Consider the following 25,213-nt stretch of genomic DNA (forward strand, 5'->3'; position numbering starts at 1 on the left):
TCTCTATTGCCTCATCCTCTAGGCGTTGCTGAGCCGTCGAATTGACTTGTCGGCGCATTGTACCTGGGGCGTACGGTTCTCTACCGCTATTAAGCATCGCGGGGGAAAAGCCTGTGGAAGCGCGCCTCTCTGTGTTGTAAGCGAACACATGTTCAAGCAGCTTCTCGTCCCATGACCTACGATTGGCTTCGACAAAAGCTCGAATAATGGTCTTGATGGTACGGTTCAAACGTTCAACCGGGTTCGCCTGCGGGTGATACGACGGCGTAAGCATGTTCCGTGTGCCCAGGCTCTCCAAAAACCCATCGACGTCTTTGTTCCGGAACTCGGTGCCATTATCCGTCAACAACGCTTCCGGGGTACCATGTCGACAGATGACGCGCTCTCTCAGTGCGCTCACAACAGCCTTCTCATTGTCTCGCCGTAGCGGTACGACTTCGGCCCACCTCGTAAATAGATCCTCGATCACGAGGATGTATTCGTGGCCGTGCGTTGTCTTTGGTAGGGGGCCCATCATGTCAGCGGCCACTACTTGCCATGGAGCGGTGATGATCCTACGCCCCACAAGTCCTGGGGGTAGCCTCTGATCTACCTCGGTTTGTTGGCAAACCAAGCAGCTCCGCACGTAACGGGCAACATCCTGATAGTATCCCGGCCAGTAGTACAACCGGGAGACACGCGCGAACGTCTTCTCGCAGCCAAGATGGCTGGCAGATGGTGTATCATGACACTCCTGAAGCACTTGGTCGTGCTGGCTTTTAGGGACCACCAGCTTCCAGGCTTTCATGTCACCGAGAGTTTCATCAACCGTGGAATCAGGGCGATATGCATAAAGGTATCCCCCGACGATTTTTCATCGCGGTTGACCCCGTGGGTCGTCCCGTACCTTCTGTACCATCTCCTGGTACCAAGGATCTCCAGCCGGGGGTTTCCACATGAGCGCTGCCACAGCGCCACTCTCATCATCCTCATACAGTCGTGACAGGGCATCAGGTACGCAATCAGGTTTGCGTCCCTTTCCGGTGTTCAACCTCGAAGCCATGGCTTTAAAGTTCCATGGCCCATCTTGACAGTCGTCCAGTCGGGTTGTTAATACTTACCAACCACCGGAGACTGCTGTGATCGGTCACAACCTTAAAGCGTGTCCCTTCGATATAAGAGCGGAACTTTCGCGTCGCCCATAAAACCGCTAGGCATTCTCGCTCTGTCACACTATAATTGCGCTCAGCCGAAGTCATCGAATGGCTTGCAAACTCGAGCACTCTTTCCTGCCCGTTGACTATCTGGGATAATACGGCACCTAGTCCGGAGTCGCTGGCGTCCGTTTGCACCACGTACGAACTCTTGGGATCGGGTCGTTGTAACATTAACGAGGACGTCAGCAAAGCCTTTGTCTGTTCGAAGGATCGTTGCTGTTCATCTTTCCAGTCGAACGGCTGATCCTTACGCAACAGCCTGTTGATCGGTTCTACTACCGTCGAATAGTTTGGCAGGAACTTCCGGTACCATGAAACCATGCCTAGGAACCGCCTAAGTTGTTTCAGATTCTTCGGAGCCGGAAACGCCGTAATTGGTTCCAATTTAGCCGGATCCGGTCGTAAACCATCTCGGTTTACGAGGACGCCAAGGTATCTCACCTCGGGTTGACAGAACTCACTCTTTCCTCGGTTGAGGGTGAGTCCGGCTTCGCGCACGCGTTTCAGCACATGCTCTAGCCACTTGAGATGCTCCTCAAATGTCTCTGTGACAATTATTATGTCATCGAGGTAGGCATAGGCATAGGGCTCGAGCTCCGGCCCAATGACGCTGTCGATTAGCCGCTGAAACGTTGCCGGCGCATTACTCAGGCCAAACGGTAGCCGTCGGAACTGAAAGAGTCCCTTGCCTGGTACGGTGAATGCTGTCACCGGCTTAGCCTTCTCGGCTAGTGGTATCTGATGGTACGCGCTGCTGAGATCAAGAGTTGAGATAAAACATGCTTTTCTCAGCTTGCGAAGGATGGTATCCATATGTGACAGTGGGTACGCGTCGGGGGTTGTCACCGCGTTTACCTTCCGGTAATCGACGCAAAAACGATACTTCCCATCCATCTTGCGTATCATTACCACGGGGCTTGCCCAGCCACTATTGGATGGCTCAATCACGCCACTTTCGAGCATCTCACTCACGTGTGCGTGGATTATCCGATACCGGGTAGCACTTCTGCTTGATGGGTCGCGAGGTCGTGACTTCAATGCGACGGCAGCGAGTCGAACCTCACCGGTCGCCGTCACGCCCGCTACCTCTACAGGGACCTTGGTACCTGTTCCTTTCAGCAGCAGGACTCTATCAACAGGGTCATGGACGGTCCCAAAAGCATTGATAAAGTTAGCCCCGACGTAGCAGTCAGCGTCTAACTCGGGCAACACTATGACGTCTACGTCCCGTTTCACCCCTCTCAACTCGAAGGGTAGGGTGACGAAGCCTAAGGTGCGTGACGGTCGTCCGTCGGCCATAGCCGCGCTTCCTAGCGTGGGGCGTAGTTGCCGACGACAGGAATTGGCTATCTGGAGCCCGACTGCTCGCATGAACGTGTGCGTAGCACCAGGGTCGTCTAGCGCTCGCAGCTTGTACCCGGCTATTTCAAGCTTGAGCCACCACCGGCGCGCGTCCTCCGATGTAACCGCGGCCTGTGAGGATTGGGTAGAGGAAGGCGGCGTAATACCCTCGTTTACGTCTGCCTTCTCTCGTTTCCCTGCCTTTTATTTGGGCAGTCCTGCGCATAGTGGCCAAGGTGGTTGCACTGATAGCAGCGTGACTGCGACTCCTGCGAGGGAGACCTATCTCTCCGGGTGCCAGAATTTTTCGTGTCTGACCCCTCGTTCGGGTTTCGCCTTGGTGAGCGCGAGCCCGAACCTCGGCATCTATTCGCCTTGGGCGAAGGAGGCGTGGGTGATCGTCGCCCCTGTTGGCGGGGCCCGTTTGAGGAGCGAAAACTCTGCTTTGGCTCATCAGCATATTTAGCCAGTCCTGTTCGACGCTTCTCGATGTAGATAAGGTCAAGCAGCAGCTTCAGCATATTTTTGTCAATTACCTGTTTTCTGACCTTTTTCTTGGTCAGCTCATCGACTATTTCTGCCGAGTATTTATCCATTACGTCGAACCCCGCAATTTTTGGAGGATTAGCCAGTTTCTTTGGCAGCTCCTCAATTGCCTTTTGAAGGGCAGCTTGCTCGTTCCGGATAGCCGCTATTTCCTGTACGCTAGCGCTCAAAGGTTGGGCTTCGCTTATACCCGCAACCCTGGGCTGTTTCTTGGCCTCAGTAGACTTAGCCTTGGGCTTGTATGCCAGTTCTGGCAAGTAGAAATGTTCCGGTGGGGGTGGCTCACAGAACGCACTCCTGAGTTCCAAGAGGCGTTCAGCCTCAGTGGCCCTTCGCAGCAGATCTGCCATGCTGTGAACCTCGTCTCGTCGGACTCGATCCTGTAACTCAGGACGCATATTCCTGTGGAATAGGTCCAACTGACGTTCTACCGGCCACGGAGGTTGAATTTCGCTGCACGATATTCTTAATCTGCGTTAAGAAGTTTCGTATGGGCTCACCAGCGTACTGGGTACGCATTTGCGCATCCGAGATCAGGCGGCGTTACACTTCTTCGCCTGAGCCATACCACTTCTGTCCTGCGGCTACAAAATCAGTCCAGCTGATCCACTGGTCGCATTCGTTGCGAAACCATGTCGCTGCGATGCCCGTCATGAGCTCTGGCAGAGCTTGGAAAAGCTCTGCTTCCGTAAGCCCCGAAGTTGTGCAGCACTCTGTAATGCGCGTGGGGAAGGTGTCAAAGTTGTCGTGACTTTCCCCCGTGAACTTTACGTTCCATCGACGGACAATTTGTTCTAAGTCACGGCATCCGGGGTCGGCGTATGACCTACCTAACCCCGACTGTCTTTTCGCCGAGGGCGGGAGACTCCCCCCCGACCAGGCTGAACGTGTGGGGTCAACCGGTGCAGCCATATGTGGGGGTAGGTATGAGTACGTCGGGCGTGTTGACGAGCTCACCGCATATGTGTGGGGCCACGTCGTCAAGACGCCGAGGTTGCCGAGCTACCTGCTCGCCCTTGGCCACACATCGTTGGCTGCCGAAGCGCGCCGAGCCGTGCCAGCTTCCAGCTCGTTGACGGCCATCTTTGTCTGCGCCTCCGGCGCACACGTGCTCGCAGCCGCACCCGCCGCTGCTGCTGTGCTCTCCTGCGTGCTCCCGTACGCGGTGCTGTAGTCGTCGTCGCCGCGCCCGCCCTATACACGGAGCTGCAGGCGGTCACCACACGCCGAGGTTGCCGAGCTTCCCGCTCGCCCTTGGCTATACATCGTTGGCTGCCGAAGCGCGCCGAGCCTTGCGAGCCTCCAGCTCGCTAACGGCCATCATCGTTTGCGCTTCCGGCGCATGTGTGATCGTCACAGCCGTGCCTGCCGCTGCTGCCGCGGCCATCTTTGTTTGATTACAGGTGGCTAGCCTGCCTGAGAGCGTCGTCGTTTGGCGACGTCTCACATCAGCGTTGTTGCTGCTGTGCCGCTGTGCGCGCACGTCCTTTTGAAGAGCTGCCACTGCTGCTTGCTCCGGCTCCTTTGCAGGCTACGGATCAGCTACGTGGGACGACGCTACGCACCACTACTTGCTGCCGACGTCGCTCACTACTGCTTGCTGTTGACACGGGCCGTACGCATGCTGATCGCTGCCGCCGCGAGCTTCCCGAGCTCCATGCTTCTACTCAACGAGCTTCACTAAACAGCTGATTGTCAATCAGGTGCATTTACATAATTGGGTTTGTGTTAGCGTTCTTAAAATTGTATCCACTATTAAGTACTATTAAATTCTTCGCTATTGTTAATCGAATTAAATTCAACCGGTTCTAACACTTGCGGTCTGATTATTATTCGCTAGTTACATGCTAGGATTGTTTTCGTGGTACTGTATTGTTGGTATTGATTGTAACGAGAAGCGCTGTCACGTGGAGCACTAATTTGCGTTTGTTCGCGTCACCCGTGTTTGTTCGTGCTTTCTGATTCAATCTTGGAAACGCTGTTTTTACTCTATTTCCTTTGAAATGGCTGATTTATAAACCCTTTACGCACAGCAGCTAGCGCTCTACAACAAAATAAAAAATGCCTTCGCTAATTTCCGAAAGTTAGGAGAAGCGAAAATGACTCGGGGTCAATGCAAGACTCGGAGTAAGGTGGTTAAGGATTCGTACGATCAAATGTTAATGATTCATGATCAAATTTTAAATCTTGATAAGGATCCCAGTGGGCATGAATACATTAAGAAAAACTTGATTGATTTATTTCAAGAGACCTATTGCTCAGTCGCAGGTGACTTCGAGGATTATGCGTCTAGGTTCGACCCTCCGACCTCGCCGACCGCGATCCCCGGCTCAGCTTCCACCTTAGCTCTACATAGTCTGTCTTCGTTACCCTCTGTTAAAATTCCTACGTTTTCAGGTAATTTTGAGGCATGGGAAAGCTTTCGCGACGTTTTTAAGGCTTTAGTTCACCAAAAAACCGAGCTCCCTACTATTATTAAGTACCAGCACCTGCGAACCCATGTGACCGAAGAAGCAGCCGACCTGATAAAAAATATTCCCCTCTCAGGTGAAAACTACGCACAGGCCTGGGACGCTCTTGTCAGGTATTATGACAATAAGCGGCGCTTGGTTACTACATACACGGGTACGATTCTTAGTTGCTCAAATATGAAATCCAACTCCTGTGCGGAAATTAAGCGCTTAGCTAAGAGAATGTTAGGTCCCCTAGATTCTCTCGTCGCTTTGGGTAGAGAAAACGGAAGTGAAGACGTTCTCATCGCTCTCATCGTTAGTAGGTTTGATAATTTTGCCAATAGAGATTGGCAGAAGCATCTAGGTAGTAGCGATGAACCTCCGACTCTTGATCGTTTGCGTGAGTTCATCGCTGCACAAATCATTACATTAGAGACGTTAGAGTCGACTAAACGGAAGCCTAACCCAGGCCAACAACCTGACTCTTTGAAATCCAAACAGAAACCTTCGTTTGTACATCAGAGCACTGCATCTACTGATGAGTCAGGATCTCCTAGCTGCTTTCTTTGTGGTAAGTCCCATCGCTTGCTTTCTTGTCAGTTTTTTCGTAATAATTCGCTCGATGAAAGGAGGCAGATCATTAACGATAGACAACTTCGTCTCAACTGTCTTGGGCAACATTTTGTTAGGCAGTGCAAAAGTCAGTTCTCCTGTTCAGTTTGCCACCGGAAGCACCACACCATGTTGCACAAGGAAGAGGTTAAGTCTACTCCCGCGAAAGGTCCAAACTTTTCAGGCAAATCTACAGATAGTAAAGAGGGAGATTCTGACAAGCATCAAGGGTCTCAGTCCGACCAAAGCCTTTGCGCTACCGCTAGCTTGTGCCTTAGCCCTAGTTTCCCCTCGGGACCCAAAGTTCTGTTAGCTACCGCTCGAATTTATGTTCGTGGTCCCCATGGTCAGAAAGTTTAAGTAAGAGCCTTGGTTGATCAGGGCTCTCAAAGTTCCTTAATAACTCGCTCGCTTTGCGATACGCTGAGTCTCAAAACTCACCCAGCTAGTATTTCGTTGACTGGTGTAGGTGATTCTTCTATGACCTCTGTTCGGAAGAGAACCTACATAACTTTCCAACCTCACTTCGAATCGAGTTTTAAGTGTGATACCGAGGTCCTAGTAGTTCCGAAAATTTCTTCTTATAAGCCTTCAATTTCAAGGAGCTTACTAACACTACCTCACATTCAAGGACTCCAACTTGCAGATCCTGACCTATACGCTCTAGATAAAATAGACGTTCTGCTCGGAGCCTCGGTCCATGCTCATGTTATTCAAAACTCGATTCGACGGGGCCCTGCAAATCAACCTATAGCCTCCGCATCCAGCATCGGATGGTTACTGTCCGGACCTGTGCCCCATCCACCGGAAAATGTCCCTTCTGCGAAGCGGAAAAATCACATGATCACTGCCCGACCCGAAGACGTTATCGTAATGCACATCTCTAAAGACCTTGATCTCATTGAAATAGTGCAACGATTTTGGTTAGTCGAAGAACCCCTCTTCATACCAAAGCTCAAGGGAGAGGATCTTCATTGCGAGGAACATTTTGTTCACACGCACTCGCGATCCTCGGACGGTCGATTTGTGGTCAGACTTCCGTTTAAAGGTCAAGTCGCCAACGCTCTTTCCCTTCGGGAAAGCTCTTATAACACGGCGCTCTCCATGTTTCGCCAACAAGAGAAGAGGTTTAGGAATAACCCTCACCTGTTCGAGTCATACAAGACCTTCCAAATCTCCTGTTCCAAGGTCCAAATTTCCTGTTAACTCTTTTCGAGCTGATTCTCAGGTGGCGGTCTTATAAGTTTGTCTTTACCACCGACGTAGAAAAGATGTTCCGGCAGATTCCAGTTCATCCAGACGATCAAACTTTTCAAGCGATCCTTTGGAGACCTGACGTCTCTTCTCCGATCAAAACTTACTTCCTTACTACCGTCACTTGTGGTCTCGCGTGTTCTCCGTTCCTGGCGACTCGTGTCTTACGCCAACTTGCCTCTGAGCATGCTGAATCGCATCCTAGAGCTTCCAGGATTTTTCGCGAAGAATTCTACGTAGATGACTGTTTGTCAGGCAGTCATTCGGTGGAGGAGGCCTCAATAAAATGTGAGGAACTCACGGAACTAGCGCGGTTAGGTGGATTTCTTCTTCGCAAATGGTCCTCTAACTCGCCGCAGGCTTTGGCTAGCATCCCTCTTGACCATCGAGTCGACCAGCCAAAGACTTTGCAAGAAAATCCAGAAGCCATTTCAGTCCTTGGATTGTCATGGGACCCCCAGACTGATGAATTTGCTTTCAAATTCACGGTTGATAAGTTTCCTAATCTCTGGACCAAGAGAACCTTGTTTGCCAAGACTGCACGGTTCTTCGATCCTTTGGGCTGGTTCTCATTGGTAATAATAGTTCCAAAGATGTTGCTACAATCACTGTGGTTGCTTAAAATTTCGTGGGACACGCCCCTTCCAGACTCCATTTCAGTCCTTGGATTGTCATGGGACCCCCAGACTGATGAATTTGCTTTCAAATTCACGGTTGATGAGTTTCCTAATCTCTGGACCAAGAGAACCTTGTTCGCCCAGACTGCCCGGTTCTTCGATCCTTTGGGCTGGTTCTCATTAGTGATAATAGTTCCAAAGATGTTGCTACAATCACTGTTGTTGCTTAAAATTTCGTGGGACACGCCCCTTCCAGACTCAGTTGTTGAACCTTGGGTCCGGTGGTTGAGTGAGATTCCTCAACTCAATCAAGTGAGGATTCCCCGTTGGAATTTTTATTCCCCTAGTATCCGGTTAGAGATCCATGGATTCGCTGATGCGTCTAAGTCAGCCTACGCCGCTGTCGTCTACACCCGCGTGGTTGTAGAAAATGTTGTTCACGTGTCGCTCCAAATAGCCAAGATCTGAGTTGCCCCCCTTAAGGTGCTGAGCATTCCTCGGCTTAAGTTGTGCGGTGCACATCTACTGGCTAAAGCCGTAAGACACTTTACTGATAGCTGTCCTTGTGATGGAGTTCCCATCCACCTGTGGACGGATTCTCTTAATGTCCTCCACTGGCTTAACGCTCCGCCGTCAAAGTGGCCGATCTTCGTAGCCAACCGATGTTCAGACATCTTCCACTTGATGCCGAGCGTTAAATGGCATCACATCTCCTCAAAATAGAACCCAGCTAATCTGGCTTCTAGAGGCATTCTCCCTAGTCAGCTAATTGCCAAGCAGTTGTGGTTTCATGGCCCAGACGTGTTGCATGAGACGATCCCTCCGATTTAAGTCCACTAACTCCTTCTCACTTTTTAATGTTCAAATCTTCTTACTCGACACCAGAGCCTGACTTAACTTCCGATAAAATCTCGCCTTTACAACGGTGGAAGCTACTGTCCCGAGCCTTACAATGTTTTTGGCGCAGGTGGTCAGCAGAGTATCTTAGCTCTCTCCAAACTCGCGAAAAATGGGTCTCTCCCCAACGGTCGTTACAGGTAGGGGACCTAGTATTAATTAAAAACGAGAACACTCCTCCTGGCAAGTGGCCTCTCGGGAGAGTCGAAGATGCTTTTGAAGACCAACAGGCGCTGGTGCGAGTCGTAAAGGTTAAAACTCAAAGTACTATCTTAACCAGACCAATTCATAAGATAATTTTGCTACGTACCGTTTCCGAGATTGAATCAACAGGCACACGTTAAGTAATTAAGTAATTATTTGAGAGATAGTATAACTATTTTCGCGGTCCATTCTCACCGCCTCACTTATTGTATAGTTTATAAATATAATAACACTTAGAATTAATTCAAAAAAAAAAAAAAAAAAAAAAAAAAAAAAATCGCACATTTTTTCGCTTTATAATTTATATTTTTCCCTTTTGCTTCGTTTTGGTAACACTCATTGTACCAATTTAAAGAAATTAAGAAAAATACCGTAATACAAAATTGTACCAATAATTTGATTTATTGTAAGTGGAAAGCGCTCCTCAGTTATCTTTTCTATTGTTTGCCATTGCTTTGATTGATATATTGATATTGTCTCTGAGCTAGTTTTTATACCTGTTGAAGGACCTAATTTTCATATTTTTCTTGATGTTCATTCAATCTACTTTCTGTACATCAACTCGGGGAGTATGTATGACATCAAACGCTTGATGTCATTTGTGTGCGTGTATGTGTGTCAAAAGTGTTTTCAGCCGAGTGCTCCACACGTGTGCTCTGAGTGAAGAGCGCATGCGCCACGCTAGAAAGAGACGGTAAGACTGAGCTCCGTGCTCTCCCCGGCTTAACATCGCTCCGCCAAGTAAGTCGGCAACTGCTCTGCAACACTAAAGGGAATAAGAGCCAGTCACGCTGCACTGCGTCTCTTCTCCCTCCTATGTAAGAAAGTCAATGTACGTGAGTGTTAAGTTCCGAACGAAAATTAAAGCTGACTCAATAAAAGGAAGTCGCCCTTTTATTTACCCGCGTACGCTACAATTCCCAAAAGTTCTCGTCATCTCCTGTCCGTCCTTCCGATCTGGCGCAACAACAATGCAGGAGCACTGCCTCCTGGGCCCAGTCCTGTACAAACAATAATGTGATAATACAAAAATTATTTTGAACAAAATCAGACCATTACAGCCGGCGCAATTTTGTTGCTGCACAAAAACGTCAGTTTTGTCAAACTGTGTGGTATCAGCGGTGACGAAATATTTTTTTTAAATAGAGAGATGTACTAGTAAGGCTTTGCCCTATTCGCTTCACTCCTGTTAAGAGAGTTCACTCGTACCTAACCTTTTTGACGCATAAGATCAGCAGTATTGTATCCTGCATGTCTATATTTACAGATATAACGCGACGTACTAACGGTAGCTGTTGAAGAAGAATTATTTTATTCACTAATTTATTGCTCATTCCATAAGCCATGAGTAAAGATGAGACTATAGCTACAAGTTATAGTCTCATCTGATAAATAGTTTTTAGCTATTTTCAAAAAAAATTTCCAATAAAATCTTGATGTCGATAATCCAAATATTGCAGGTTATGTATCATAACAGTATTAATTCTCATAAGACTGCACATTAAAAGTTTAATAATACATTTATCAATATCTCACTTTATAAGCCATGAAGGGACTTGAAATTTGAATCGAATGTTTTTCATACACTTATTTAATTAATCTCTGTTTAAAGCATCATCAATATATTGACGTTACTTCTCTTAGCGAGTGAACTCCCTTAATAAACTATTATTCTTTACGCAACCATAAGCCTAAAAGTAGAAAGCAAATGGTTTTAAATAAAAATATTTTTTTAAATTGAAAAACACGAATCATATTAGAAACCAGCAGCCCCCCCCCGTCTCGGCTTCGCCCGAGACTTACTAAATAAAACACTGTAGTATGTTGACATGTAATGTGAAACATTTTCAGTTAGAAAATTTACACATATTCCTGATACATCTCAGAACAAAAATCTTCTTATAAAAACACAATTTTTGGGAATCCATATAGTTTATTTGGTCAAACAATGAGGTGTAAAAATCCAAAAAAATAATTATGCTGAAAAGTACCGTGCGTTCTTTATGCCATAAAATAATCGGTGGTCATAAGAAGCCGTTGATTTACAGTTTCTCCCGTGTAATTCACGAAAAGGGCTAATTTTTAAAGCTGTTAAGATTTTCAACCCCCAAAAAATATATATTAAAAAAATTTTTTTTCTCATATCTCACAACTTTATTACCAGAACAACAAAGTCCTGGACCTTAAACCCTACATTTTTATTGCCACAAAAACACAAACACATTTTCTACTCAATCAGAAATCTGAAGTAGGATCTTTAAAGATTTCAGAGATTGCTGTGAGGGTACAATGAAAAGCTGATCTCTCACGTAATGGACTTTTTAGTTGTCGATTTTGACGCTGCCATTTTAATCTCGATAAAATTTCTGCGTCAGTTTCTTGACGCCTAAGTAAAATTGTATTTATTAGATACACTTGAAGTTTTTCTTCCAATTCACCCTCTTGCGACTTTTGGCATGCTTAAATTTTTGTAACCACTAAAAGCTGTTTTCTGTCAACTTTGTTAAGTTCTACTATATTTGTTGGCAAGGTAGTTTTCACTTAGGCGGATCCTAAAAAGAACCGATGAAATTGATGGTTAAGTAGGGAACGTAAATACTTATAATGGCCCTAAAAAGCGCCAGTGGTGAAACTTCCAGGCTATTCTTTATTATTATTCCTGATAATTAAGAGCTGGCTACGGGTAGCGTGATTCTTACCCTGGGAGTCTCGATGTACGGAGACTGTGATGGAGGGAGATACACCGCTGACCAAAGAATATCTCGTCTTCGGTCTTCGGGTCGTTCTCCAGATAACCAACCGCTCATCGTTAGACGGGAACATGTGGGTAAGCGCGTTGGGGACGCGACGACAAGAAGGTAGCCGTTGTGGCTGCTCATGCCCTTAGAGCTGTTTTTCCCTGGCTTACATTTGTAGTAAAAAATGCTCTTACTGCATCAGGTGGGATGGTGGGACTGCCACACAACTCTGAAGAGTTGGTGCTTGGTGCAGATCGTGCTCTGTCTAGATATGTCTCCTGGTATTATGCCAGAGACGTCATCGGTTGGAATTAATTTTTTTTTTGATCGCACTCGTCGAGATTCAGGGTGAATGGACACCCAGGTCTCTTCCCCCTTACAGAAGAGTGTCGTCCGTAACCGGGATACCCAGCTGCAAGACTTTCATCAGCATGCCCTGTACAGTTCGTTGAACTGCCTGAGTACATCTGCATGGATATCGAGACGCTCCGGCTTATTATAACCACACTTTTTAAATTCTGTTGCAGGTAGCCTCGATTTTATGTCGACGCCACCTAGCGGATTTCACTGAACTAAAGTGAAAAGCTGGCGTATTTTTGCAAAACTTTGAGCTCATTTATTGCTATTGTTATTAAATTTTTTATGATAAAAACTTTACTAAAACCATCTCACAAGTACCATGAATCAGTGTGCAAAATTTCAGCAAAATCGGTTCAGTAGTTTTCGCGGTTAGCGATTACAACGGTTTTAGCGACTTTGCTTTTTATATTAGTAAGATAATCAAAAGTACATAAAAAAATATAATTAATACCGTTCATAATAAGTTTAGTATCATCATTGTAAAAAAATTAGTTTCAGTTGGTCTGTGGTGAACAATAAGGAAAAGTTGATAGCAAATGTAAGTAAAAAATGATTCTTCAACGAAATAACAAGGAATAACAATTTGAGTATCATACTTGGGATACTTTAACAATAAATGTTGTTATTTACCGTTTTATTTTAGTTCTTTTCCTTTTCATTTACTTGAATATTTTAATATCTTGATGGATATATATTGACATGTCATTAGCCGTTTGAAACAGTTTAAGATGCATTCTTTAAGAAGTAAGAAAATTATACAATCTTTTCTATAACTATTTATAAGTCTGACAATAAAAGTTCTACTAATGTTAGTCTATGCTTAACAAAAACTTTGTCAACATTATGTGAAATTAGTAACATGCCATAATTATAGTAGGATATTTATTTAAATAGTTGGAGAGAATAATTCAATTTTAGAAAAATTTTTTGTTACGTATATATTTATTTTTCTCAGGACTATTCAGGTAAGGTATTGATGAGTACAATGAGGGTTGGACAAAAAACATTCAACAACCTGTGGTTATTTTGAATGTTATTGTAATATTTAAAATTAAAAACTGAATTTAAAGTATAAGAATACAAACGCTTGCTCAATTATTTCAATACGGATACCTAATTTCATACATAACATAGTGCTTATGAGAGTACAGAAACAACTGAAAACTAAGTATATCATTTAAGCGAGAGTAAAAGTTATGCATAGTTCAAAGGAAAGGTAGAAAAACTAATGGTAACTGTAATTTTTGAAACATACAGGTAAATACATTCAAGTAGATCAAGAGGAATGTAGATTTTTAGATATAATAAGATAACTGATATACAATCAGTACATAGGGATGTAAAGATGTAGAAAAACTTGTATTAGAAGTCACAGAAATGATACTACAATCTAGGAGACTGTAAATCGAAAAAATTAAATATACGGAGATACCCGATTGATGCATTATTACAAATAATCATGTAAATAAAGTATAACAGAAAAATAATCTAAAAAATGTATAAATAAATCTGAGTATATGAATACATTTTATGTCACAAGTTCTAACTAAAAAATCTTAATTTCATAAGAAATGTATGCATGGCAGACTTTTTGCTAGTTTCTCTACAATGGGTGCGTATCAGGTGGCGTATAGTGGTGCACATCTCAGAACTAAGGGGTACCGGACAATTTCAATACCTGACGTAGGCCAACAAAAACTAGAATTAGTCATGTTTGCAAGTGAATGTCGGTTATCACTTTCTTTTCAGATACATGTGTTACGTTTACACTAAACTAATTCAGGCATAGTACTTACAAGCTGTTTTTGATATTATGCAGCGGTGCCTCTTTGGCTGGCATGAGGGCCCTGGTAGTGAGTGAAGCTGGGCAATGAAGCTTGGGTAATGTCGAGTAATTTCATTTGATATGGCTGTACGTCTCGTAAAATGAAGACGTTGTGGGCTGAGTAATCTAGGCTCACTACCACTAAGTAGGGTATATAGTGGAAGTTTTCAGTACATTGTTTGCGCCAACTTGCTTTGCTTGTCTTCCCATGGAACTTGCAGTTAACCTACACAAACACTATTATCACAATTTGTATGCATTATCAGAGCAGTCTCCGGTGTGATTAAGGGAGAGTAAAGATTCCCGGCCGGGAGTAAGTAATGCCCTTTTCTAAAGGCTGCTGTGCTAGTTAAAATCCTTTCCAGATTCTAATTTTTTTAAAAATAGTAATGCTAACTTGTACCAGTCAGTACGTCACAAAAAAAGTACCACAATGACAAATAAGTACCCCAGGTGCTAGCCTCTCTGAGGGAATTCGCTGTCAGTTTTGATGAAAGACAAAAAATAGTGTTGGTAACAGTGCTTTTAGTTTTAAGGCTTATAAATGTAGGTTGTACTCAATTAAAGTGTTGTGCTATGGATACAGCAGAAAAAAGAAATTTATTTTGTTTGAAGTCTTAGAAATACCAAGTGTGATAGGACACTTATAGTAAAAAGTCTTGAATTAAATAACTTCTTATTGAAAACATTTTTGTTCGAAATCCATGAAATTTATTTAATTAAACAGTAAGCTGTAAAAAGTAAAAAAAAATTTAATGATGCCAAAAAATACCGTCCGTTCCTTACGCTATAAAATAATTGTTGACCCTAAAGAGACGTTCATTTGCACTTTCTAATATCTCGTTATACTAAATAAAAAGGGTTATTCGTTAAAACTATAAATATTTAAAACTGACATAAAATATATAATTGAAAAATTGTTTTTTCCAATTTTAAGACTTTGTTATTAGCGCAACAAAGTCCTGGAGCGTAAACTCTTCATTTTTTATTACCGCAATAAATACAAATATATATTGTATTACCTATTTAAAAATCTGTAAGATTCAAGTCATTATTGTCAGGTTTATAATGGAAAGCTGATCTCTTACTTGGTGAATTCGTTATTCGTCAATCTGGACGCTGCTGTTTTAATCTCGATGAATGTTCTGTGTCAAACCAATAAACTAAACTCTTTCTTGACTGAAGGATCCAGCAAATGTGACTGCCTGGATACTTCAGGGTGATCTTCTCTGGCCTACTATTGTAGTACCAGACTGATCGCGAAAAAAACTATAACGTCTGAAGCGTTGGTGCTAGTGGTAGAGCTCTTTCCTAACGTCTCTTGGTGTTACGGTGGAGACGTTGATGTTTAAAGCACGATCTTTTTTGCAGAACTTAGTCGTTTTAGTGATCTAAGGTAGGGAGATTAGTTTGTGATGCTTGTCTGTTGGAGATCGTCCCCTTCGCTCAAGTTTATTTTTCCTTTACAGCTTCACTGTTAGGTTCACCCAGCGCAGATCTCAGAAAGGATAGGTGATTCCTGATTAAATGCTTAAAGTCGAAAGGGTAATGTTGGGTCGTCGGTCGCCAGGGTTCCCAGCCTTGCGACGAACAACTCCGCTCGTGAAGTCTTTCAGTAAATGATTGACTTTGTTTAATAGTGGCCAGCTTTATATAGTCTTTAAGTGGACAAATCCTTGACAGATATGGTGGTAATAATATGTTTGTTGGTAAGATAGTTTAATATTTGATGGCTCTAAGAAAAATTGATGAGATTAATGGTTAATTAGGTAAAGTAAATACTCATGATGGCTCTGAAGAAGGCCCCTGGTAGTACTTACCATTCCTTATTAATATTCTCCTGTCATTCCTATTATTATTATCGATGATTGAGAGCCGGTCGGGTAGCTCGACTCTTACCCTTGGAGTCTTTGTATCCGGTGACCATGTTAGAGGGAGGTACGACACTGGCCAAAGAATATCTCGTCTTCGGGTCGTTTCCCGGATAACCAACCGTTCATCATTGGTCGGAGAAGTAGCCCTGGAGAATACCACCTCTGAAGGTATGCAGTTGTGACGAACCTACAAACGACTATGGTTTTCGGAAATGTTCTCGGGGATATTATAACCAAACTCATTCACTTCTGTTGCAGGTAGCTTTGATTTGACGTCTATGCTACCTAGCGGATCCTACTGAACTAAAGTGAACAGCTAGTGTATTTTTGCTACACTTAAAGCTTATTGTATATTACTATAGAAATCGTCTAGGAAGTGGCAGGAATCAGTATGCAATATTTCAGCAAGATTGATGAAGTAGTTTTCGTGGTTAGTGATTACAACTGTTTTTGCGACTTCACTTTATGTATTATAAAAATTGTAATGGAAGAAGTGATAAAAAACTGTATAAGCATGTAAAATTGTGAGATAATTTAAAGCATGAAGTCTTGGCATTAAACAATGATTAAAGAGAATCATTGATTACACGTTTGATCTAAATTAAGGGATTTATTATGCACAAACAGTCAGTGATTTTTACTTCAATGTTCATTTACTATTTGTGTGTCAAAAGATATCGGCGGTAGAACCAAGATAATACAAGCCTCAAAGACTGCTGTTAGCAAAAAAGTGTACGGTAGGCAATAATGCAGTAAGTAGGAGTGACAACGTCCGAAATAGATGGATTATAATAACTGTAATGGCAGGCAACTACAGATGCCCCAGCTCGATAGGAAAGTGCCTGTGTTTTATGATTTTAGCAAGCTCACGGCAGCAAGAGTCCAAAGAGATTTGTCAAAGTGTATAAGAAAGCTTAAAACAGTCAGAAGTTATATAATAATGAACACCTCTGTTCTGACTCACCTTATGACAGCTACTGTGCAGTGGAAAGTAAGTTTCAGGATTGTAGCTGTTAAATGTAAATTTTGAATTTGTACTTAGGCATTTTTCTTCTGAAAACGATGCATATGATTACGCTATTTACAAAAAAACCGTAGGTCATTACGTGCTTAGGTAATTGAATACGATGTTAAACTTCTCTAGCAGATAATATATAAATTCAAATGTATACGTACCTTTCAGAAAACGATTTACTAATTAACCCAGTGCGATGTATCGAAGGTGATGCAATATTTTATCCTTGATATTAGGATATACGGTAAATAAGTTTGTTTTAATACATATTTTTATATTCAAAACGTAAAGATTATTTAGAATGATATAATTGAAACAACCTTCTAGTGTGATAAAATTTCCAAAGTTACACTGGAAAAAAGTTGGTCGCCCTGCGCCACCGAATACAGTCACGCCGTGCACTCACTTTCTTGGTCGCGCTGCATGCCTGTTTTGGGCGCGCGGCGCACCCAAAGTACCTGGCGCGCGGGACAACTAAAATTTAGATGTGCAGCAACTTTTTATAGTGTACATTTCTATCTCTCACATATGCATACATACGCATTCTTAGTTGCTTATACAACATCCATTATATTATATATTCAGAAAATGCGTTAGAAATTAATTAAAAATTATTTTTATTAATAAGTGTTTGTTCTATAATAGTAAGTAGATAATGAATATCTTGACAATGAAATATATTGCAAGCATAATGATAATGTTTGCATAATAAATGATGAAGAATAAAATCAACTATAGCGTTTTTACACGCTTAATTAATGAAAAAATCCCTATTAATTATTGCATTGATAAGGAAATAGTTCGTAGAAATCTTCAATTTTTTGTACGATAAAATACTATTAAATATACTTATTAAATTTTCAAATGGATTTATCTAAGTTTTTTAATGAAATGAGAAAGTAGTGGTCAAAAATGTGTGGAAGCATTATGTAAGTATATCCACATGAATCAAATATAACTGTCAGAGTTGCTGCATATTTGCGCTCCGTTTATATCTCTGAATTTTTTCCTGCTAACTGTAATAAACGTCTTTCACTTAAGAAACTACTTCAGTCACGAATGAATAAATTGTGAAAAAATGAGACGTACTAAAAATAATTTAATTTATACATGAAACCTCGTATAACTATTTATTCAAGAAATAAAGAAAAAAATAAAAAACTGCTAGAAAAAATTTAAATAAAAATGGATAAATTATAGGAACAACTATTCATTTGTTGTAGACCTTACAAATTAATAATAACTAAATAAATATACATTAATATACTGTAAAGCTGCTACTAAAACATTTTTTTCAAAGTTTTGGAAAAATATATTTAATTTTGTATGTAACTTATTATTATATAATGTATATACGTCGCATATTTTTTAAGACAAACAATTCTGAAACCATTCTTTCTGAAATAAATTTTTTTGTTTTCCGTCAAAAACCAGCTGTCAGCCCAAAGGCCTTTTTTTCTCTTACTTTCAGTATACGTTTCTGTTAAATCATTGTTAGGTTTCACCGAATGGTATGTATAAAGTGGTGTTTATACTCGAGTGTATGATTCATTATGAAAAAATTTTAAAAATAGATAAAGGAGGACAATAAATTAAAAAAAAAAAAAAAAAAAAAAAAAAAAAAGAAAAAAAATGAAAACAAAATAAAATGATGAAAAAAATAATAATTTAATTTGGCTAAAGCATACTCTTAGTAAAAGAAAAGGCTTAGTTTCCCACAGAGTATGCCAATTTGTTACGTCCGAACTTCTATAAGTGAAGGACAGAACTCGCAGATTCGTTCTGCGAATAAATAAATTTAATTTTTGGTCGTCAAGAACCAGCCGTCGGCCCAACGGCCTTATTTGCTTTTACTGAAAGTATGATTTTCTTTTAAATCGTTAAATCGACGTTGTAGTATTAGGTTTCACCGAGCAATATGTATGGAGTGTTGTACGCCGAGCTGGTGTTGACCTACTGCTTGAATTTATATTTTATGTAATGCAGTAGTAGCGTATGTTATTCGTCTCTTTATCTCATGTCCTTGTATAGGTTTTGGTCGTGGTGATCTATTTAGTTTTTGCTTGGTATTTAATTTATTCATCAAAGCTAAAATTGTGTTTCTATCAATTAAAATTTTAAATCTGGAAATATTTAAATTATAAGAATAAATTTAATCAACAACAAATTTATATCTTATCTAATGATTTAAAAAATTTGGTTAAGCCAACAGTAATAGAGTTTTATGAATTATATAAATTATCAAGTTTCAAGTTCGCATTTACAGTGTTTAAAATTTTTTTAGTTTTTCTTAACTTAACTTACTTCTATGATCGTTGGTTAGCCGCTGCTTGCACGCACGCAATCGCAACATCTTATAAGGTTGACCGTGACGATGATTCTAATCCTACACGAGAGTACTTTTGGTGATGATGATAATGAGACTACTGCTTATAACGTTAGAATTCAAGTCGACGATCGTTTCTTTCTTGTTTCTCCTTGATTTACATTATCAATATGCTGATGATTTCTACGTATACGTGTCTGGTAGTGCTAATAATACTCATCTTATTGTGGATCGCGTTAATAATGTTCTTTGTGTTCTCTCTTTTTGGACAACGGATAATGGATTAGTGAATAATCGGAAAAAGTGAGAGCGCTTGATAGTGAGCTGAACCCTAAGGCTCACTGTATATCTGTGTCAGCCAGATGGTTTGGATCTTGTCCTGTCTCATGAGATGTGGTGACTGTTTGCCTAAAAGCACACGTCTGCTCCTGGTGAAGTCTCTTATTTTCCCGCATCTGGAATACTGTGCTATTTTTTTACTAGATCTAGTCCTCTTGATGTCATTGTCCCGTGGGATCGCACTGAGGTTCCAAAGCAGTTTTACTATGGTGGCTTCTTGGCTGTGGAATATGCGATTCCTTCGAGTAATCGCTAGGAAGTTACTTTGCCGTCTATAGAAACCGTCTCTTAGATCACATGAAATCTATTGACCCACGTCTCATGTAGATTGTTACGGGCTTCGGTGATGTGGCTGTATAAATTAGGCTTCGCCATGGATGTATGCTTTATAGTAAAATTTGTTCAATGATATTAAAATTCGTTATTTACTTATTATTCTTATTATATTTTAATTCAACTTTAATTTGTTATTACTTTTGTGTTTGATACTTTTTGAATTTTCTTGAACTTTCCAATTTTAAATACTGCTATAATATAAATTTAGATTCTTGTAAGTGAGCCTACATGCTCACTAATTTTGCCTAGTACCTAGAAATTTTACACAGTTATAGATATCATAGACCCTGAGTCTTTGACTTCAATAAATCTAATATAATCTAATCTCTCTGTCTCTCACCTACTTTTAATACATTCTCCGGCTTAATTGTCTAAAGACTGAGGGAATAAAAACGAATCACTTTGGCCACTGGCTCGTCCCGCCCGCTATGTATCACCGCCCAGTCTCCCACTAGCTCAGAAGACGACTTGTATTCCAGCAGAGATATTAATTATATCAGGCCTAAAGCCATGAGTATAATTTCCTCGCCTTTGCTTGGTTCTTGCAGCTAACTCCTATCAGCTATGAAAATCCAGCAGCTTTCCTCTCACAGTGTAAAACCTACTTTAAAGCCCATGGCACTATAAATACCCAGCAGGCTTTAACAGCAACAAAAAGACTACATAGCGAAGAAGTAGTGGCTGACGTGCAATTATCTGTCCTTTCGCTTTGAACAGTTGAAACATTTACTAAGTGCATGACAGTTTGGCCACACAGAGAAAGTTACACCTAGAGCTCTGCTCTAAGCACCAAAGCGAGAAGAAATCTGTTGCTGCATTTCTTTAAGATTAGTACTTTTTGTTTGAAAAAGTCAGAGCAGCTGCTAAAAAGAACGTAATATCAGTCGCCGTTCTCTGATTTGTTTACTAAAAAACATATACAACTAAATCGATTGCACAAAAACAATTATAGATAGTAAAAATCACATTCATGGAGATAAAAATGATACTTAAATTAAACCCTCCGTTCCAATTAAATAATAATTTTGACATACATGATCCACACATAGAAAAAAAAGTGTCAAAAGTTAACAATTTTTTAGATTAAGCTACTTTCATTCTGAGGTTTAAAAATTTTTTTAAGCGTACCACAAAGGTCAAGAACTAAGTCAATTGGGAGAGTGGAATAGAAAAATTTACCGTTAAATATGTTTCTAGTTAAATAAAAAATAGTTAACGCAATAAAACCCACAGATTTCTTTTATTTTGTTCTATGCATACATACTAATTATTATCCATCCATGAGTAATTTCTGTGTGTTCTTGTTTAATAAAGCTTTTAGTGATTTCTAGCTAAATTTTGCTCAACTCCGTTGGTTGGAAAGATAAAATGAGCCATTCGCTGTATGAGCCGTCAAGCGTATAACAGTCACTATCCCTCGTTTGATTCTTTATACTGGTTTAATGGGATTATTTCCTTGAAACTGAACTAGACTACTGAAATATTAACCAGTATTATGAATTCTTAGATTGTCTAGTAGTTTATTTCAATTTTCCACCATCTGTAATTACCATAATTTTTGCAAGTATAACCCTGACAGAAAAATAAAGAACTCAGTGCTCTGCTATGTCTAACAGACATCGTTTGAAATTTTAACTACTTTTTCGTATATACACAATAAACTAAACTTTAAAAAAACATGCCATTATTATTTTGTTACGTGGGAATGATGTCGGTGAGGAGGCGCGTCGCGGAATCGACCAACACTGATTAAATCAAGAGCTTTATTCAAGATACCGAAATTAAAGGCAAAGTAGCGCGTCTGCTTGATCTGTCCGATCTCCTTGGTTCGCCTGACCCCCTTGAACTGCCTGACTCGTGGGTTGCCCGACTGCTGCCCGAGAGCTGCGATTAGAGGCTCTCTGGGCCTTATATAACATCGTCCCCCTCCTGTCGATGGTCTCTTGTTGGAATCGTCTCGCTGTTGCCAAGAGGGGTCAGTATGATATGCCCTACATATTGGTTCCACCATTATTTAAAAAAACTTCTAAAATCTAGTATCTTCCGTATAATTCTTGTATTTGAAGAAAATTCATCTTTATTCAAGGTAGATAAATAATCTGTCGCCACAAACAAATCAAACTTTTCTTAGATTTGATATATGTTATTCATAACAATTTTTTATGCCATCAAAAATATTTTGAAGGTAACGTATCAGTACTATTTTTTAAGATATTTGAGCTTAAAATATGTTTTTTAACGTGGACTGTTATAATATTTTAAATTATGGTGCGTCGGACGGAGTAAAAATCAGTTGATTGATAAATATTTTCTCCATTATAAAAGCATACACCCATAACCTATAAGACTGTAGTAAAACGGTTATGATGCACTTCAATTGCTCGACTAACTCAGTCCACAGATTTTCTACCTTAAATGGGGTTTAAAAATAATATCATATCCTACATCAATCTTTGGGCGGTTATCACCAAGTTACATTTAACTTGACTACACTTGTAGAATAATTAATTAATCAGGCTTGAAAAATTTACGGATACTCTTCAGTTTGTCTAACGCCTTGCAGTTTTGGAAAAAGTTATACTAAGTACGATTAAGTAAAAGCGTATTCTTTGTAAAAAGAAAAAAAACGGTTAATTGAGAACTTACGTCACACACGATTCACATTATCGAAGCAAAAGTAATTCAGAACAGATTATAAATCTAGGGCCTCAAGGTAGCTGTAGATTTTTTTGAGTTATCAACGACTTTGTAAAAAACAATAACTTAAAATACGTGCTGCGCTGCTGCAATACTCCTGTAATAGTTTTTTCTCAATTTCTTCAATTTTTCCTGTCAATATTTTGTTTTGGAATTTGGAGCATAATTTTAAAAAGTTAATGCATAATATATCACTGAGAAAATTTATAATTTTTGGGAATAATTTCATAAAAAAATTTTATAACAAAATTTTGTCATTTAAAGTTTCAACTTAACGGTTGAAATTTTTTCTGCGAAAAAAATGAAATTGAGCAACTTTTTGTAAAACTGTACTTAACTAGACAGTACAAGAAATGTCTGTAAAATTTTTTAGCCTCATCTCTTAAGTATTTTCTGAAAACTATCAAATTAAATGAAAGTCGATAACTAGTGTCCATAATAGGTACTATTTCACTCTAGAGCCCTCTTAATTTATGTTTAGTAAGACTTTTTATACTTTCTTATAAATAAGTATGGTTAAATTATTTTAAGAAATAATTTATTTAAGTTTACCTCTAACTACAAAATTTAGATTAACTTATTTTTGTAGTACAATACAGCTTATTCCACTAAATTATTTACATCTATTCATTTTCTTCATGTAGGAATTATGGTCAATAATCCATGTGCTCTTGCTATACATGAAGCTAAACAACTATGGCCAAATAGACCAATACAGTGTGTAATCTCTTTTGGTACTGGAAGAATTCCATATATTTCTGGAGTTTGTAAAAAAGAAAAAAGAGAAGCTACAACATCTAGTTGGAAAGAAAAGTTTTATAAGATTCTTGACAGTGCAACAGATACAGAATGTGCGTAGAAATTTTCACATTATTTTTGGTATAATCAATAAATAGATTTTTTTTAATTGTTGGCGTTTTACTATTTTTAGCTGTGCACATAATGCTAAATGATTTACTTCCAGACAACGTATATTTCCGATTCAATCCATATTTAACTGAAATGCTTACCATGGTAGAAATACGGCCAGAAAAAATTTCTCAACTGGAGCAAGATGCTGCTATGTACATTCGTAGAAACGAAGACAAATTTCAACAGGCAGCAAAAGTACTTTTGTTAAAGAAGACATCCATACAAAAGATTGTTGATTGGTTTAAGTTGCAAAAACATATTTTTGGCATCTAAGTAAACCTTCTAAAATTATTTGCCTTCAAAACTTATGACGTTCTAAAAAAACCAACAGACTTACAGAGGTTTAATAATTGAGCTTAAAGCTAATACTGTATAACTACCTAAATAGTTAAGAAGCGGCGTTGGCTCAGTGGTAAGTGTGCTTGTTACTGATACAACGCAGTTCTAGGGGTCGTGGGTTCGATTCCCGGTGAATGCAGATTTTTTCAAAAACTGTTTTCATCGGGAAAAGTTCCTATGTAACCCCGGCTGTTTCGGGGTGAGTTTTTCCGTAGAATTTTCCTTCAGAGTAATTCCAGGTTTTTTCCTTGCCCCACAGGTTTTCGGGCCTGGGTGAATGCGAAACAGTGTTAGGGCTATAGGTAGGGATTAGTGGACCCGATGCCAGGCGTCGGGCAGGGATCGCCGGCCTTACCGGCAAAGAGTGGCCCCTGAAACACGGGGCTTCTTCGGGGATGCTAATTAGCCTGGACCCGATGCTGCGGCAGAGAGCGCCGGCTTAACCGGCGAGGAGTGGACGTCCTGGAATAATGGAGTCTTCTCCGGGGAAAGGCTACACAAGGGTGAGTGGACCCGATGCACTATCGGTGCAGAGAGTGTCAGCTTAACTGGCAAGAAGTTCCACCGGAGATACTGACACTGTGCCCATGGATTCAGGTAAGAGGCGAGAAAAAAGGTTTAGAGATGGGTGTGGCAAAAAACCCCTACACATAGGTGGTGAGTGGGTGGCCCCCGCGACTAGGCCAAGTAGGCTGTCGTGGTAACCCGGTATAAAGAAAAAAAAAAAAAAAAACTACCTAAATAATTAAAAACAATTGGTAATAATACTTGTGTGTGCATAAAGTTATAAAAACTTACAAGGCATTCCTCTAAAAATTTAATTAGCTTAAATGCATTGTAATTGTTTGGAAATTTAGGAAAAATAGTTCCAATATATGGTAACAAAAAACTATTTGGCGCTGAAAAAACATACTGAACAGTTAAATCTTTATTTATCAAAACTACCCAGTACGTCGTAGGATATTTTAAAATAAAAGTTGCATGTGGTTTTTCATCATTATGTTTTATAAAATTGTTTTTTTTTTTCAATGAGTGTAAATGGTAAGTTCGCCCCGATACATAAAAGTAATTTTTTATAAAATAAACTGCATTTGAGTTTTTTTTTTTTTTTTTAATGATTTCATGAAAATTATTGGGTTTGTTATAAAGTTTTTTTTTTAATTATTATTAATGTAGAGTTCGTCCTAATTCATCAGGTTCATTTCTTATAAAATGAAAAGACATTAAGACTTATGATTTCTTGAGGTTTAGTGCATAAGCACACGATCAGTAAGAGCTGAATTTAGGAGTTAGAATAAAAACTCCAAAGTCAGGTGTTAGTTGGAGCAACGT

The 25,213-nt window shown here is 40.4% G+C and overlaps 1 protein-coding gene across 2 annotated transcripts in view; it reads left to right on the forward strand.

Annotated features, from left to right (window-relative positions):
* LOC106638835 (calcium-independent phospholipase A2-gamma) overlaps window positions 1-23,815 on the forward strand; it is a 170,791-nt gene extending 146,976 nt beyond the window's left edge. For both annotated transcript variants that reach the window (XM_014352200.2, XM_089598115.1), the window contains 2 exons: window positions 23,275-23,481; window positions 23,562-23,815. In XM_014352200.2, the coding sequence (XP_014207686.2) occupies window positions 23,275-23,481; window positions 23,562-23,815 (461 nt within the window). The remainder of the gene's footprint in view (window positions 1-23,274; window positions 23,482-23,561) is intronic.
* Window positions 23,816-25,213: the final 1,398 nt, after the last annotated feature.

The sequence above is a fragment of the Copidosoma floridanum genome, unplaced genomic scaffold (genome assembly GCF_036245765.1).
Source record: "Copidosoma floridanum isolate Cflo_tuat_1 unplaced genomic scaffold, Cflo_Japanese_pri ptg000005l, whole genome shotgun sequence".
NCBI lineage: Eukaryota > Metazoa > Arthropoda > Insecta > Hymenoptera > Encyrtidae > Copidosoma > Copidosoma floridanum.